At 53.4% G+C, this 14,591-nt stretch overlaps 9 protein-coding genes across 9 annotated transcripts; 5 read left to right on the top strand and 4 right to left on the bottom strand.

Moving 5' to 3' along the window:
* Window positions 1-782: 782 nt before the first annotated feature.
* K489DRAFT_382032 (uncharacterized protein) lies at window positions 783-1,122 on the bottom strand. Its single transcript, XM_033605273.1, has one exon. It carries the CDS (start codon window positions 1,004-1,006, stop codon window positions 815-817), a length of 192 nt encoding a protein of 63 aa, XP_033458023.1. The 5' UTR covers window positions 1,007-1,122; the 3' UTR covers window positions 783-814.
* A 921-nt stretch (window positions 1,123-2,043) lies between these two features.
* On the top strand, window positions 2,044-2,819 carry K489DRAFT_261982 (uncharacterized protein). Its single transcript, XM_033600052.1, has one exon. It carries the CDS (start codon window positions 2,267-2,269, stop codon window positions 2,726-2,728), a length of 462 nt encoding a protein of 153 aa, XP_033458022.1. The 5' UTR covers window positions 2,044-2,266; the 3' UTR covers window positions 2,729-2,819.
* Window positions 2,723-3,722, top strand: K489DRAFT_402805 (uncharacterized protein; the record flags this gene model as incomplete). The annotated part of the gene is made up of 4 exons (XM_033607062.1): window positions 2,723-3,022; window positions 3,126-3,264; window positions 3,368-3,523; window positions 3,558-3,722. The coding sequence occupies exons 1-4, from the start codon at window positions 2,766-2,768 to the stop codon at window positions 3,720-3,722; spliced, it is 717 nt and encodes a 238-aa protein (XP_033458021.1). The 5' UTR covers window positions 2,723-2,765.
* Window positions 3,723-4,206: 484 nt separating this feature from the next.
* Window positions 4,207-6,702, top strand: K489DRAFT_382030 (uncharacterized protein). The gene has a single exon (XM_033605272.1). The coding sequence runs from the start codon at window positions 4,663-4,665 to the stop codon at window positions 6,232-6,234; it is 1,572 nt and encodes a 523-aa protein (XP_033458020.1). The 5' UTR covers window positions 4,207-4,662; the 3' UTR covers window positions 6,235-6,702.
* Window positions 6,703-6,994: 292 nt separating this feature from the next.
* Window positions 6,995-8,392, bottom strand: K489DRAFT_382029 (uncharacterized protein). The gene has a single exon (XM_033605271.1). It carries the CDS (start codon window positions 8,296-8,298, stop codon window positions 7,240-7,242), a length of 1,059 nt encoding a protein of 352 aa, XP_033458019.1. The 5' UTR covers window positions 8,299-8,392; the 3' UTR covers window positions 6,995-7,239.
* Window positions 8,252-9,916, top strand: K489DRAFT_389725 (actin-related protein, ARP6 class; the record flags this gene model as incomplete). The annotated part of the gene is made up of 2 exons (XM_033606536.1): window positions 8,252-8,264; window positions 8,583-9,916. 2 exons carry the CDS (start codon window positions 8,252-8,254, stop codon window positions 9,914-9,916), a joined length of 1,347 nt encoding a protein of 448 aa, XP_033458018.1.
* Window positions 9,917-9,949: 33 nt separating this feature from the next.
* Window positions 9,950-11,320, bottom strand: K489DRAFT_371942 (uncharacterized protein; the record flags this gene model as incomplete). The annotated part of the gene is made up of 1 exon (XM_033603281.1): window positions 9,950-11,320. The coding sequence occupies one exon, from the start codon at window positions 11,318-11,320 to the stop codon at window positions 9,950-9,952; it is 1,371 nt and encodes a 456-aa protein (XP_033458017.1).
* A 276-nt stretch (window positions 11,321-11,596) lies between these two features.
* On the top strand, window positions 11,597-12,000 carry K489DRAFT_411398 (dolichol-phosphate mannosyltransferase subunit 3; the record flags this gene model as incomplete). The annotated part of the gene is made up of 3 exons (XM_033607800.1): window positions 11,597-11,644; window positions 11,717-11,785; window positions 11,839-12,000. 3 exons carry the CDS (start codon window positions 11,597-11,599, stop codon window positions 11,998-12,000), a joined length of 279 nt encoding a protein of 92 aa, XP_033458016.1.
* A 162-nt stretch (window positions 12,001-12,162) lies between these two features.
* Window positions 12,163-14,427, bottom strand: K489DRAFT_411397 (uncharacterized protein; the record flags this gene model as incomplete). The annotated part of the gene is made up of 2 exons (XM_033607799.1): window positions 12,163-13,540; window positions 13,628-14,427. The coding sequence occupies 2 exons, from the start codon at window positions 14,425-14,427 to the stop codon at window positions 12,163-12,165; spliced, it is 2,178 nt and encodes a 725-aa protein (XP_033458015.1).
* Between the last annotated feature and the right edge of the window lie 164 nt (window positions 14,428-14,591).

The raw sequence follows: 14,591 nt of genomic DNA, 5'->3' as shown, positions 1-14,591 counted from the left end.
CCCGCAGCCCCCAAGCTCGCTCGAAGAACCTTCCAAGGTTGGGAAGCGTGCGGTTCACGTTTCGTGCTTCTTGCGGGACCAGAAGTGTCCGGCGTAGGGCAAAACCACTGCACGCCGATTACGCCACCAGGTACCATCGACGCGGACGTCGCTTTCGTTTTCGATGTGGAGGAGGAGGCGAGCAGAGATTTCTCCCATTCTATGGCTGGGTTGTTCTCGCTGTTCGGTACGATGCTGTGCCAGCGGGCAGTGACATGCTCTCCCACACACACCGTCCTCGTTGGGGGATCCAATGCGGGGATACGGGATGGCTCGTATCTACGGTCTATCTATCTGATGTGCCGGAGCGATGCGATGGAAGGGGATGTGCATCATCGCCAGAGAAAACGAAACCACCAATTCGCCGACTTGCCGCGATCCCGGCCGGATTTTCCCAGTTTCTGTGCCTGAAGCACATGTACAGTACATGTACCTTGCATGACGGCCCCGCTGCAAGGGTTATCTCCAGCCAACTTTGCAGACCCCGGCATCATACTAGCGGATACGTGCAGGGCTGTACTGCAGGAGCGGATGGAGTTGGGTTCAGAATGATACTACAGCGACATCATGACTTTCCCTCCTGTATCGGGTCGTTATCTTTCTCCACCTTCCTTCCGCGACGCTCCCTTGTCCGCCTTTCTATGTCTTCCTTGCGGCGGACATGGGTCGGCGTCTTGACCACGCTACAGCGTCCCGCAAACGGTCAATCGTGAAGCGAAGACCTCGGAAGGAAGAAGTCTCCGCATGGGATTCTCGTGATTGTGCTTGACGGCGATTAGGTCGCACGCGCGGAATGTCCCCAAGACTCGCTTGTGTCTGACGGTGTGCGATTTCGCGGCTCGGCGCTGTGAGGGGAAAAACGCGCTGAGCAGACGAGTCTCCGCCTTTGCCGCCTTGTTTGGCCAAATGCACACTGTGGCTTTGGCGAAGCTGGCGAAGCACGTTGGGTCAGAGGCTTGAATGCCATTCCGAGGAATTCTAGAACCGCTGGTGACGTGGAGATGCTGGTGTTCAGTGGGTGGAAAAAGCAAAGAGACGGATGACGCGTCAAACAGCTACTTTATGATAGTCGCGCGAAAACTCAATGCTCCGATGTGGTCGGTGCCCAATGCAACAGCTTTGGAGGTATGATACAACTGCATGATTCTACGGTAAGCACACCTGCAGCAGATGACTTTGCTAAGCAGCGGCATTCATCACTGTCCATCAGCTGAGGTTGATCCACATTGTGAAGGTCGGGAGTTGTTTTGGTCCCGCAGGCAGGGTGCACGTAAATGAAACAGCATGCAGCTGCACCTTCTCGATGCGGTTTATTCTACGCAGAGACTCCCTCCCGGTATGCGCAATTGACAGAGCACTCATTGCTCTTCAGGCTCCTCCATGGAAGCTATGCCTTGATTCTCCAATCAATGACAACCGAATGTTTCGATTGTCAATGGATGTCAGGCATTTGGAATCGTTGCGCTTGGCACGGCATTGTACTGCCTGCGCTGTTGTGTGGTGATTGCGCCGGTCTAGTGGTATTTCCGGCTGTGTCTGATGCCGTGCCATTGTTGCGGTAATTGCCCTCATTGTTTGATGTATGGTGGTGCAACGCTCAGATGTACTAGGTATGTTGGGCAAATTCCGCCTCGAGGCTCGCAACAACACTCCGTTACTCACGCATGTTGGTTGCTGATGGTCGCCCAGTAATACTTCCGCCATCAATGACATTGAAGAGTGATACTTTGTCCTCTACAGCTCCTCCAAAAGTAACAGCCAAAAATAGGGATTATCGAGCCTGCAGTAGGCGTCATCATGGAACTGCTTACATTCCGTTGAGGACATCTCATCTCCAGCCGATCCTGCACGGACTTGATTACCTACGTGCACGGCTCACCACCACATGTCAATGCAATCGATCGGCGCATCTCGTTGGCAGAATTCGCCTCGGTCAAAGTTCGACTATGTGCAGCGCTAGGTCCTAAAGGAACGACCGCTAGGTGTCTTCTCGCGGCGACGTTACGATAGGCTAAACGGCGACTACAGTCTTCTCTCACGCTTCTGGCGACTTTCAGGAACCAGCAAAGAACAATCGGTGCTGTAGCGCAATCGCAGTCTCTGCAACGCAACTTTTGTCGGCCGGCCTCGTAGCAAATTGTGAACCTTCTAGACTACCATAGCTTGTCTTGGCCACCCGGACATTGAGATGCCCCGTAATTCATGACAACGAATTAGCCCGAAAACGATGTTTTCAGAGTCCCGTGATCGGCATGGAAAGAAACAGTGCTGGGTAGTGCCAATGGCATGGATGTGCAAGCGAGGTACATGTACAATTGCACAGTACCTCACAGCTTGCACAACGACATGCCACTGTACCTTGCAGAGAGCGAACAGCGTATGTTTGTTTTGGAAAAGGTCAACGCGGTTTTTTTTCTTTCGAGGATGGACATACAGCGCACGATCCCTGGTTGCCGAGTTTCCGGACCTCGCGGCCAGAGACTATGCGACCCTTCTTCCATGTGAATCGGCCGCTACCTCTCTCGATGATACAGGCTTCGCGGAGGAAGACGTGGGACTGTCGTGCGCGAGACTCTCCCTTTCAGTCATTCGAGAGCTCCGTAGAGTCGATCGGGACCTGTCCATGCGACGAGGCTGTGTTAGCACGTGGTGTCAGCCGAACCAGCCTCAGACTCGGAGGCAGCTCTGAATAAAGCGGGCACCTGTCATACTGTACCTGCGACCCGATGAGAGGTGGAAAGCAGCAGGACGGTAATCTCGACCGCCCGAAATCTGCTGTGACCATGACGTGCATCGCCCTCATCTCCACCGCGACGTGCGAGAGCAAAGAATTTCCGTCCGCAAGCGAGTTCACGCGTTGGGGAGCTGCACTATTCCGGCTTAGCAGCAAAGCCGATCCCACCTACACGGTCCCGATGCGGCAACACAGTTCTTCCCAGATTTGTCGTCCGGCGACGAAGATGATAAAAGCCTGGACGTGCAGGTGTGACGGTCCTGGGTGTCCACACACCCACCGACTTCACCGTGCATCGCCCCCCATCGCGCTAGGTCATCTATCCGAACCTCCTTTGCGCACGCCCTCTCAGGTACCCGCAGCTGGACACCATCAGAACGCGAGTTCCCCTAACCTCATCGATACGGCGGACTGTCCTGTACCCCGTATACAATGCGGCGACACAGCACAGCATCACGGTCGGTGTTTGGTACAACGGCACAAACATGCCGGTGTGTCTTCACTATTCTTCTCGGCTTGTATCATCGCCACCCGAGGAGGTGAGATGTGTCTCTGTGTAGGTACGGTAGTCACGAAATCTCTTCGCCAAGCAAGCCAGTCCAGCCAAGCACCTCTAAGATGGATCTTAAGCCAAAACCCACCCTACAAGTCTGGAGGAAGGACAAGACTCTAGCAACGCGACTCAATCCTTCGTCCCGACTCGCGCGCCAGGCATTGCAGAAACATTCCCCATCGATGCGCCACACCGAGGTATAATGAGTGAATGTCCTACTGTGCGCTCCAGCTCTCGCTCAATGACTACGGTACAGCTGACTGGCCGACTGTCTCCTGGGGACCAATGCTGTGGAAGACAGGCGAGTGGCACGGCACATTAGTCATCGGTGAGAACCAACATCCGATGAGTCATCAGGATGCCCCGTCTCATTTGAGAGCATGTGAATCCAGATAAGAACAAACAAACAAAGTGTAATCAAAAACAGCGATCTCCCGGAATATTTACGCGGCTCCCAACGTTGTGCAGCTTCTGGCTGCATGCCAGTATGCAAATTGGGAGACTTCAGTCACACGTCATGCCGGCGTTTCAAAGCGACTCCACAAGCATGAAAAAGAAAAAAATCAAGGACTGGCCCCTGCGGGAGTTTGAGCTGGCAGGTCCGCTTGACCCCCGGGCTGAATGCATGTTGTGAGCGACTAGTCGGCGGAACAGGCGGAGCTTCACAGCTCAAATCCATTGCGTCTAGCATTGCTTTTCACAAGTGAACACTAATCGTCAATGCTGAATATTTGAGTTTACCTCGGTGCCTGAATAGCTTCGTTCAGGAAAGGCAAAGCTCAAATTCAATCTGCGCCACCCAATTTGCATCCATGATCACCCAACAGCCCCATGCTCTGCGCTAGTCCTATTTGCGCTTGTTGAGATTCGACCTCACTCCAGCACGGTCATTGACTCACGGTGGATCATGCTGATATCCTTCACTTTGACTCGCTTAGGTCGGAAAAGGTCCGCAATGGCGTTCGAGAACGACTGTCATCCCTGGGCACTGATGCTTCCGGCTGGTCTAATCCTGGCACCACTTGACGACGAGATGATGAGATCGGGCCGTGTTCTCCACTGTGATGTGCGAGGAGAGTTGGTGTGAACAGTCGTACATCAATGCGTCCTTTGGCTCACGCCCTTTAAAGCTGCCTTCTCCTGCTTCACAACCTCATCGTCCTTCTTTCTCGCCCGTCAAGGAGATTACTACCAACACTCGCTCGTGGACGACTTTCGACGACAGCTTGTCAAGCCTCCTCGACTGTGCTTCTTCCTCCCAGGATCATCCCAGGACCATTTCATCTCGAGGATATCCGACGACTCTCGTTAGCATAGCCGAGCTACTCCCTTCACAATGAAGTACTCCATCGTCGCGACTTCGGTCGCTTTGGCCGGTGTTGCCTCCGCCAGCCCAGTTGCTGCTGCCCAGGAGAAGCGTTTCTGGTGGCCATTCGGATATGGTAGCCCTACCACCACCAAGGCTCCTGCCTACACTCCCCCGAGCTACCAGCCCCCCGTCTACGCTCCTCCGGTCTACGCCCCTCCCGCGTACACGACCACCTCGTCGAGCAAGACCTCCACCGTGAAGACCGAGACCTCCGCCCCCGTCTACACCGTTCCCGTCCCCGTCTACACGACCACCTCGACCCAGAAGTCCTCCGCCGTCTCGACCCCTTCCTCGGTCGAGTCGCCCACCACTCCCAAGACCACCGTCAGCGTCGCTCCCTCGACCTACAAGCCGACCAGCCCCGCTTCCTCCACCCCAAAGACCAGCAGCGCTGAGACCACCAGCAAGACCAGCAGCGTCTCTCCTTCGATCTACAAGCCCACCAGCGTCGCTTCTTCCACCCCGAAGACCAGCTCCGTTGCTACTACTTCTTCCGTTTCTTCTGCCCCGGTGAAGCCCACCACCAGCAGCGCCGCTTCCTCGACCCCCAAGGCGAGCACCGCGGTCTCATCCACCAAGAAGTCATCGGTCTCAAGCACCGGCAAGACCGCCCCTCCATACTACCGCCCTACCAAGAAGACTTCCTCGGTCAGCAAGCCCGCTTCTACTAAGTCGGTGTCGTCCGAGAGCAAGACCAGCTCTGCCGCTACCACCACCTCCGTGTCCTCTGCGCCTGTGAAGCCTACTACCGCCGTCTCGTCTGCCCCGGTTTCTAGCTCCAAGCCTACCACCAAGAAGTCATCGGTCTCATCTACCGGAAAGACTGCTCCCCCGTACTACCGTCCTACTAAGAAGACTTCTTCGGTCAGCAAGCCCGTTTCCACTAAGTCGGTATCGTCCGAGAGCAAGACCAGCTCTGCCGCCACCACTAGCTCTGTCTCGTCTGCGCCCGTGAAGCCCACGACCGCCGTCTCGTCTGCCCCGGTCTCCAGCTCCAAGCCAACCACCAAGTCTGCTTCCAAGTACGTTCCCAAGTACACCACCAAGAGCAAGACTAGCTCCGCACCTGTCAAGCCGAGCTCCGCCGTCTCGTCGTCGCCTTCTTCCCCAGTGAAGCCGACCACCACCGCCGAGACCACCTCCAAGGCGACCACCACCTACAAGGCCAGCACTCCTGTTAGCACCCCCGCTAGCACTCCCGTGAAATCGGAGACCACCACCTCGACCACCAGCAAGACCTCGGCCGTGAGCACCCCGGTCAGCACCCCAGCGTCCTCTGCTCCTGTCTACCCTACCACCACTCTTGCCACCTCCACCAAGAAGACCACCGCCCCAGTGTACACTGCCCCGGCCTACACTCCTCCTTCCTACGAGCCTCCGGCTTACACCCCCCCGGCCTACCAGCCTCCGGCCTACACTCCTCCTTCATACAAGCCTCCGGTCTACTCCCCTCCTAAGTACACCTCGCCCTCTGGCGGCGACTTCTGGAGCTGGCTCTTCGGCAAGGGCAAGTCCGCCCCCCAGCCCAAGGGCTACTGAGCGTTACGCCCTTGATTGAATGCAAGGATGATTGTGTTATCTATTCTTTCCACGCGGCATGATGTTTGTTTCATCATGGCCTCCTTCTGAGGAGTCATGAACGATGACGAGACCGACGGCTCAATGCGAGATCCGGTTGACGATTTGCTGTTTCTGCCGTTGGGGGCGGATGTTTTTAAAACACTCGATTGTATGGTTCCGCGACATAAGGTCTGCGTTGAATCGGTTCGATTCGTAATACATAATGAGTCATGAAAACTCGTTTTACACATCTTCTATCTCATTCAATTTGCCTCGATGTACTTTGTCATGCAGTAACCTTATGGCCTTGCTTATGCTATGCTCGGTTTCCACCCCATCGTACCTGGGAGCCTGACTAATCCAATGTCTGGGTTTTCTGATGACCAAACAAATGTTTGCTTTTGTCCGATGAAACATACAATCTCTGTCTCCTTCCTCACCTCCAGCTACCTAGGTATGTAGACATTTTACTTTCCATCTAGTCCTAAATCACCTTCAATCATAGATGAAGTAGACATTGTGTACATACTAGTAGGAGGGAGAATGTGACCATTCCGCCTCAACTCGGACTTGCACGTATCACACTCGTCCCTCTCTTCTATCATCTTGTGAAGACCGTTCAACAGCTAGAGACGAGCTACGGTTTGTCACAATTTGGAAAGGTGAACCTTCTTACACACTTCGACATTGTGCCACTTGTTCACAACACAGCTGCGAGCTTTGTGTACGAGGCTTACGGGTTGTGGCATCGGTGATTGTGAGCATGTATATAGGTCGTGAGGCCGTTTCATCTACGCTGCCAATTGTAAGCACCGTTCACTACACGGGCCTGTTGTCTCACACCCTTGTGACGCTTGAAGTTGTATCCTGACTCACTCCCAGATTCGCCATACTTGGTGCAAAGCCCTGTCCCATACGCATAAATCATCAAGCATTGAGTATCAAATGAGGGCGTTCAATTTACGACTGTGTATTGATTCACGATCATCCAATAGCTGCCTCCCACTTTTTCTGCCAGGCCGTAAACTCATCTTCTTCTCCCTTCCAACTCAGCGCCGCTACACTGCCAGCGCCTCGAGCTTCCAAGATGCACCTATCCAGCCTAGACTTGGCTTGCTTCTCATCTAGATCGTAGAAAGAGCCTGCGAGCTCATCGATCAGATCTGGGATGGCCGTCAAGTGTATGAGTAATTCGTCTAAGCGGCCCGCGGTGTGATGCGCATTAACGGAAACGAAGGTCTTCAGCCGTCGTTTGATGACCGCCGTGTACAGCAGAACTACCTTCTTCAGTCTGCCCTCCGCATCTTGGACAAGTTCGCGCAATTCTGGCCGGTCCTTAGGCATGCTGTTTGCCGCATTGAAGATGTCCTCGATGCTGTCGTTGTCGCCATCAACGCCTTCATCATCACTGTCCAGTAGCACGTCTCCACGTCCTTCAGAGTCTAAATCCTCGCCCTCGCGCCATTCCTGTAATTCCGCAATCGCATCTTTGATGGTATCCCGATACTGTTCCGCCTTCTTCACAGCCAGACCAGCGATTCCCAGCCTCTCCAATTCGATAAGCGCATCACACGCTTCCCACACAACGCCTGTCGCACTCAGACTGCTCCTTCCGCCGGCCACCGAGCCGTGGCCGTCCGCAATAGACTGAACCTCTGCAAGCAGCCCCTCAACTTCTCGAAATGCTCGCTTCACTCGAGTTCGGATCTCTGTGCCCATGGTCGCGCCCCACGTATCCTTCTCCTGCTGGCAGATCTGTACTGCACTCATCATTGCTGGCAGACAGGTCCCACTGAGTTCACGGAGGACTTTCGTTATTGCAGAAGGCGTGAATGGCTTGTTGGTAGCGAGGAGCGCAATCTTAGTGACATGGGCTTTGAGTAGCTTTGCAGAGTCTCGAGCAACATGAAGGGCGTTAGGCGGGGAGGGTATCGTTTGCGTGATCGTTGTTTCCGAAGATGTGGTGAGTTGTGATAGTAATGCCTGCGCTGAGGCTATGGTTCGACCAAGTGCTGCCGTATCTTCTTGCTTTGAGCCGGCCATCTCAGGTGATGAAGTTGGGCGATACTCTAAATATCAAAGAAGGCGGACAAGGTTCGCAAATTCGCTGGACGAGTTGGCTTGAAATCAATTTCCAAAATGACGACCTGACGCATTCGTTTAAAATAAATTTCCACCCCGCAACGAAGTCTGTGACCCTGCAACAAATTCGCCCGCTCGACGCGCGACGTCACCTTCGATCCACAGATTTCTTCGAGTACGCGTCGAATGATTCAGGTCCTGCGAACTCACGCGACTTGCCATGGCCCGACCAAAGACGACATCAGCCTCAGCCTCAGCTCCAGCCAAAAAGTTATCTGTCAATGTAGCAACTAAGACGCTCGTGCTGGACAATGGATCTCATACTATTAAAGCCGGATTCTCCGCACCAGGAGTAGAGCCTGATCTCAAAGACTGCCATGTGATTCCGAATTGCATCGCGCGATCTCAGCGCGACAAGAGAACCTATATTGCGGCTGAATTAGATGAATGCATCGACTTTGGCGAACTTCAGATTCGCAGACCTGTGGAGCGCGGCTATATCGTGAATTGGGAGGGCGAAAAGGCAATCTGGGACCGCACCATTTTGGACAGTCAAAGTCCTGTTCATTGCGATCCGTCAGAATGCAATTTACTACTCACGGAAGCACCAAATGCGCCGAGTGCAGTGCAAAGGAATTCCGACGAAATGGTCTTCGAGGAATATGAATTTGCAAGTCTGTACAGGACGACTGCGCCTATGCTTAATGCCTATACGCAGTCACCCTTTGCGTCGACCAGTCTATTGCCAGCAGGCAGTTCGCAAGAATGTCTCTTGGTCGTAGATATAGGCCACTCTCACACCACCGTCACGCCGCTCTATCAAGGGCATCCGTTACACCCCGCATGCCGCAGATTGGAGATTGGCGGGAGGCTACTGACGAATTTACTCAAGGAAAGACTTAGCCGCACGATGGACATGCAACGGGAGGAATGGATTGTCCAAGAAATGAAAGAAGATACATGCTACGTTGCCGCAGATCTTGGTGATTTCAGTGACAGACTAGAGCGTGCCTGGAAAGGCGGCCAGAAGGACCCTCGAGAAGTCGATGCGAGCGTACTGGTTGACTATGTTCTGCCCGACTATGAGCAGCTGAAGCGAGGCTATGCGAAGCCTTATGATGTGAACAAGACAGCACGCATGCGCCTCGGTATCGGTGGCGCTGCCGAGCCAGCCATCACTGTGGGCAATGAACGCTTTACAGTTCCCGAATTGCTCTTTGCGCCCAGCGATATTGGCATGCAGCAGGATGGAATTCCAGGAGTCATACTGCAGAGCCTAGATGCTCTTCCGAAAGGCCTATGGCAGCCGCTATTGGCCAGCATCCTCGTCGTGGGAGGAACCAGCAAGATGCCTGGACTAGTCGAGCGCCTAGAGCGTGAGCTTCGTAACAAGATCGATGATTCGTATTCTGTTCGAGTTGTGCGAGCGGAAGACCCTACCAAAAATGTTTGGCTCGGCGGCGCACGTCTTGCGCAGGACTCTGAGTTGCTACGATCCCTGTCCGTCACACGTGCGGAATATATTGAGCACGGAGAGCTCTGGACCAGACGCAAGTTCGCGGGGAAAGTCCACAGATGAGAAAGGGAGAAAGCCTCGGGTCCCGGAATTGGCTCATGATGTGGTCTGCTCAACGGCGTCGGGCTTGGCTGTCACCTCAGCGGCAAGTGATCCGAAGCGTTTCTGATTCTCGGCGTGGCCTATGCAAAGTGCTTTCAGGAGACGAATGCCTTCGTGCTTGATTTGTTCCATAGGGTGTCGACAGAGAACTCTCAAGGCGGGCTCTGCACGATCGTCGCTTCCGATGATGTCTTTGCCATCCATCGACGAGCGCGTCAGATGGATGAGAAGGCCTGCAGATGAGAACAAGAGATCTGAGGTCTTGCCGGGGACAGCCGGCAGAAGTATTGCTGCGAATACTGCGCGATGAAGCGCTCGCTGCTCAACGAGGAACCCATGCTCCGTGGACTTTGTAGTCCAGAGCACATTGCCGATCATCTGACAAGCTGCATTGAGCATGACTCTCCTCGGCCTGTAGTTGCTTTGGTCGATCGCTTGGTCATCTGGTCGCTCGGCAGAAGAGATGCAAGACAGAAGCTTCTCGATGAAAGCATCGTGGATTGCGTATACCGTTGCAAATTCCGGCAGAGCAGCCATGTCGGATAGGCACCAAGTGATGCTGGAACACAACGGCACGATGATCTTCATATCCTCAGCTGACTCACTCCCTTCGCTATCAAGCTTGGAGGCAAAGGAATCGAGCATTGCCAACATGTTCCATACACGCTCTACGTGCTTCTCCAGGACTGCCTGAGGTTGAACAGTCTTATCTTGAAGGTACACCAGCGCGATCTCTACTGACGACGCCGCCGCGTCTACATCGCTTGTCGGAATGGAGTGAAGCGGCAAAGCGAGAATCGTTTCCAGCTGCTTGCTTGAGAGAGGTTTATCTAGTGTCTGTTCTAATTGAGACTTTTGACCTGTGATCAAAAACAATACATCGACAATCGTGTCGTTCAGTGTTTCGACATTGCCCTCTGGGGTAACTTGGCAGTTTTCCAAAAAGTCAAAATGCAACCGCTCTCGATAGCATTGTTGCTGAGCAGACTCAAATTCGTTACAGATGTTAAAAACGACCTGAGCCGCTAACGTGCGGGCCTCCGTCTTGCTTGAGCGAAGGCATTTCGCGGCCCAAGAAAAGCCCAATTTCGTAATATTGCTCCGAGCTTCGTCGTTGTCGGCGCACGCGTTTGCAACGCAACGTAGTGCTGCGTCTATGATCTTCAAGTCTTGATCGATTTCGACGTCGAGGTCGAACGTCCTCACAAACGCTTTAAGTATGCTTGCGTCTGCCAACGTAACTCTCAATGCTGCATCTTCTTTGCTACGTCTGGCCAGGAGTTTCATCGAACGCTCACGGTCCTCATATGTGGGGTCTTTTTGCTTGATGCAAGCGATAGCCTGACCAACTTCGTTATCGCCCATACTGTCCTCTACAAGGAACTTCTCGATGCCTTTTTATTGTGTGCAAGTAGATGTTGTGCTCCACCCTCACCTGCAAGCCTTGAGATCTACGATCACGTGGCGCTGATGACTAATCCCCCGAATTCGTGGACCCTGAACACTCCAAATCTACGAATTGCGACGTCGCGTCAACCCCGTTTCGCGTCAACTGTGCGAGAAAAAAGCATCCGTGAAAGCAGCGTAACAAGCGACCATATATTTCCTTTCGTCACTCCTTCAAGATCAATCTCATCCAAGATGACGCGCGCAACGCAGACCATTTCCCTGGCCCTTCTGGTCTCATCTGTACGCAAATTGCCAGTTGAAAGATGTCCCAGCGGAAGACCTCTAAACTTACATATTCCTACCTCCCTCTAGGTCTACCTTGTCTGCTTTCTCGGCCACATTTCCTTCCCTGCTGTGGTGCAGGAACAGGTTATCCCGGTGGTATGTCAACATGATCAATTTGATTAGGGAACTATGTTAATTCTCGTGCGAAGCTTCCGTTCTGGGCACTGGTGTCATTTGGCGCATTCCTCCTATTCAAGCTCGGCTATGGCGTGCTCACATTCAACGATGTCCCGGAGGCACACAACGAACTTATGAAAGAGATTGAGCTGGCGCGGAAAGAGTTGAAGGCTAAGGGTGTCTCGGTGGATTGAAAGAGCGATGTGGATTGGGACGTGTCACAGGTGCTGCGCTGCAAACGTGCTAGACGATGAATAATTACAAGCACTCCATATGTTCTCCTACGCGGGACGGTGCTGCCAGAGGGCACCGACTCGCAAAGCCATGCATCGCCAGCCTTCCACTTTACCTCCTGTCTACTTCTTCGTGTCCATCCGCCTTGCCCTGACCCACTCAGGTCGATCGACCTCGCAAATGGGACAATCATCGTGCTCCTGCAACGTGGGTGGTGAGGGACGAGGAGGTTCAATCAGGTTTGCCGCTGCTGAGCTATTCATGGCCAGGAACGCGGATAAATTCTGCAACCTAAGTGAGAACTCTGGGCTTTGTGACGGAGGATGCTGCTCAAGCCTATGTAGGTTGCTTGAGGATGAAGGATTAGTTACTGGATGCCTCCCACCAAGCTTGGATTTGGTGATCACGAATGAGTCCCGAACGTTCATGAGAGACTGGTTCAGCGTGCCCGCCATTTCCTGCATGTGCCTGCGGTCGCGTGCGAGGTCCACAGAATTCCGATGAGACTGAAAGTGAGTCTCCTCAGCTGCTAGATTGGAGAACTGCCTTGAAGTTGCTGGTAAAGCTGGGCAGCTGGTTCTTGGAGGCCACATACTCGGTCGGTCGAGTGTACTGACACCGGGGTTTGTGTTTGTCTCTTCATACAAAGAATCTGCCCCTGGCTTGAGTTCAGGTATCAACAAATCGATTTCGTCGTCATCTTCCTCATCTTCGAGATCAGCATCTTCCATCTCAGGAGTGCCTGACCCCAGGGCTCTTAGAGCATCTCTTTCTGCAACTGTCAGCTCCTCCTCGGCGGCTGATGATCGCTGAGTCGAGTGTCTACATGATGACTGTCCGCTGTGGCGTTCGGTATTGGGCGGAGGAGAGGGAACTTCCAGGTCTTCGCTCGGTGAACGTGATCTTGCTTGGATGAATGGTTGCGCCCGCGGGTGAAAGCGCGCTGTACTCTGTTCATCTGCGTCCTGCGCCTTTTCTATTTCCCAAGACCAAGCAGTCAGCTTCGTCTTCACCCTTTCGAGTAACGGACTCGGTGGGACATCAACCGGAAGATCCTCGCATTGAGCGATTGAACGCATAGGTTTGTTCATATGAGGAACCGGTCCTTTCTCCTTAGAAACCTCTCCTGCTGCGCCACTTGTACTGATGACTTTCTGGTTTTTGCCATGACTTGCCTGTGGTGCACGATTGCTCTCTTGTAGCGAAGAGGAGCCTTGGGCCCGTATGTCCTGCTCGGAGCTTTTGAGCGGTCGTTGGCTCTGGTCCTGCTGACCGTATATTCCAGGATCATCGTGCCGCCTTCTGTCTTTCTCAGTCAAAATGCTCCTATCATGCCTAGATGCCGATGGCTGACTCTCAGTGCCGACAGTCCCCAGCCGAGTAGAGGATAGTGACCACAGCGAAGAATCACTAGTGGTACCGCCAGGAGTGAAGCGCGTGCTATCTGAGATGCTTTCTTCGTTGACAGGGTAATCTGCATTTCCGGCCAGTGACTCGAATCTGAATGGCACCTCGATCAGGTTCTTGTGCAAAGAATGGTTCACAAGTTTCGAGCTCGGGGTTCTTTTCGCGTCCGCGTCGTCCTACGACGAGGTGGAAAAAAGTTCACCCTCAGAATCCGAGTTGTCTTCGGAGGATTGTTCAACTGTGTACCATTTCTTCGTTTTGATCGAAGACTGCACTTGCTCGGTCGACGGTGGGCTTGTAGAGGCGCGCCGTAGAGTTGTATCACTAGCCATGCTATCTTCTGCGAAATGTGCACGAACTGGTCCCCTCCTTCGACCGTGGCCATCAGCAATTGCAGAGCGTGTAGGTACTGATGTGTCATCGAGACCTCCATCTCCGACCACGGTGATGGTGGGCATGGACGTCGATCTTCGCTCTGGTAGCCTCGACCTCTCGTTCGTATTTAGACTTTCATCTCGAACTTGTTGTGAGCCGTAAGTGCAGCTGTCGCAGAGCCAAGCACCATGTTGCGGCAACGTGACTCCGTCATCCTGAGCAGGCCATGCAATTCTGAAGTCTGGCCAGGGCGATAGAGCACGCATATCACATGTTGGAGATGGACATGGCAGAGCATGTGCTGAATTTGTGGCATTGCTGTCTTCTGATCGGTATATCTGTAGCAGATGACTTCGAAGGCTTGGCCCATCCCGACCAAGGTCCGGCAGGATGCAGTTCTCTTCTGTCTGGTTACCTATGGGCGGCCTTCGCATCGCCGAATTTGTAGGTTGAGTATTTAGATGATCAAAGGTCTCCTCATCAACGCTCGATTGAGAATAGGAAGGTGCTGCAGGGTGATCGGGTTCGAAAAAGGTTCTCATGCGCGACATGCGCTGTGCGTTCGGGCGATCCACCACAGGGATAGTTTGCAAGTCGCAGGGCATTGAAGCTCACGGTGCTCAGGTAAGTTTGAAGATGCTTCGTTTTCACTAGGAAAATGAGTAATGTTGTGTACACGTAGGTGCTTCTGACGCTCCACTTCGATCCGCAATAATCCTTAGGAAGTCAGCAGTCTTTCGACACTCTGGGAAGGAAGCGGTGTTCCAAA

This window comes from Dissoconium aciculare (assembly GCF_010015565.1).
Source record: "Dissoconium aciculare CBS 342.82 unplaced genomic scaffold K489scaffold_9, whole genome shotgun sequence".
Classification (NCBI taxonomy): domain Eukaryota; kingdom Fungi; phylum Ascomycota; class Dothideomycetes; order Mycosphaerellales; family Dissoconiaceae; genus Dissoconium; species Dissoconium aciculare.
The sequence above is the reverse complement of the archived record's forward strand: the minus strand, read 5'-3'. Positions and strand labels throughout refer to the sequence as shown.

Bases quoted from the DNA above. Each gene is read 5' to 3' on its own strand.
- K489DRAFT_382032 (XM_033605273.1), bottom strand. From the start codon at position 1,006: ATGGCATTCAAGCCTCTGACCCAACGTGCTTCGCCAGCTTCGCCAAAG.
- K489DRAFT_261982 (XM_033600052.1), top strand. From the start codon at position 2,267: ATGTTTTCAGAGTCCCGTGATCGGCATGGAAAGAAACAGTGCTGGGTA.
- K489DRAFT_382030 (XM_033605272.1), top strand. From the start codon at position 4,663: ATGAAGTACTCCATCGTCGCGACTTCGGTCGCTTTGGCCGGTGTTGCC.
- K489DRAFT_382029 (XM_033605271.1), bottom strand. From the start codon at position 8,298: ATGGCCGGCTCAAAGCAAGAAGATACGGCAGCACTTGGTCGAACCATA.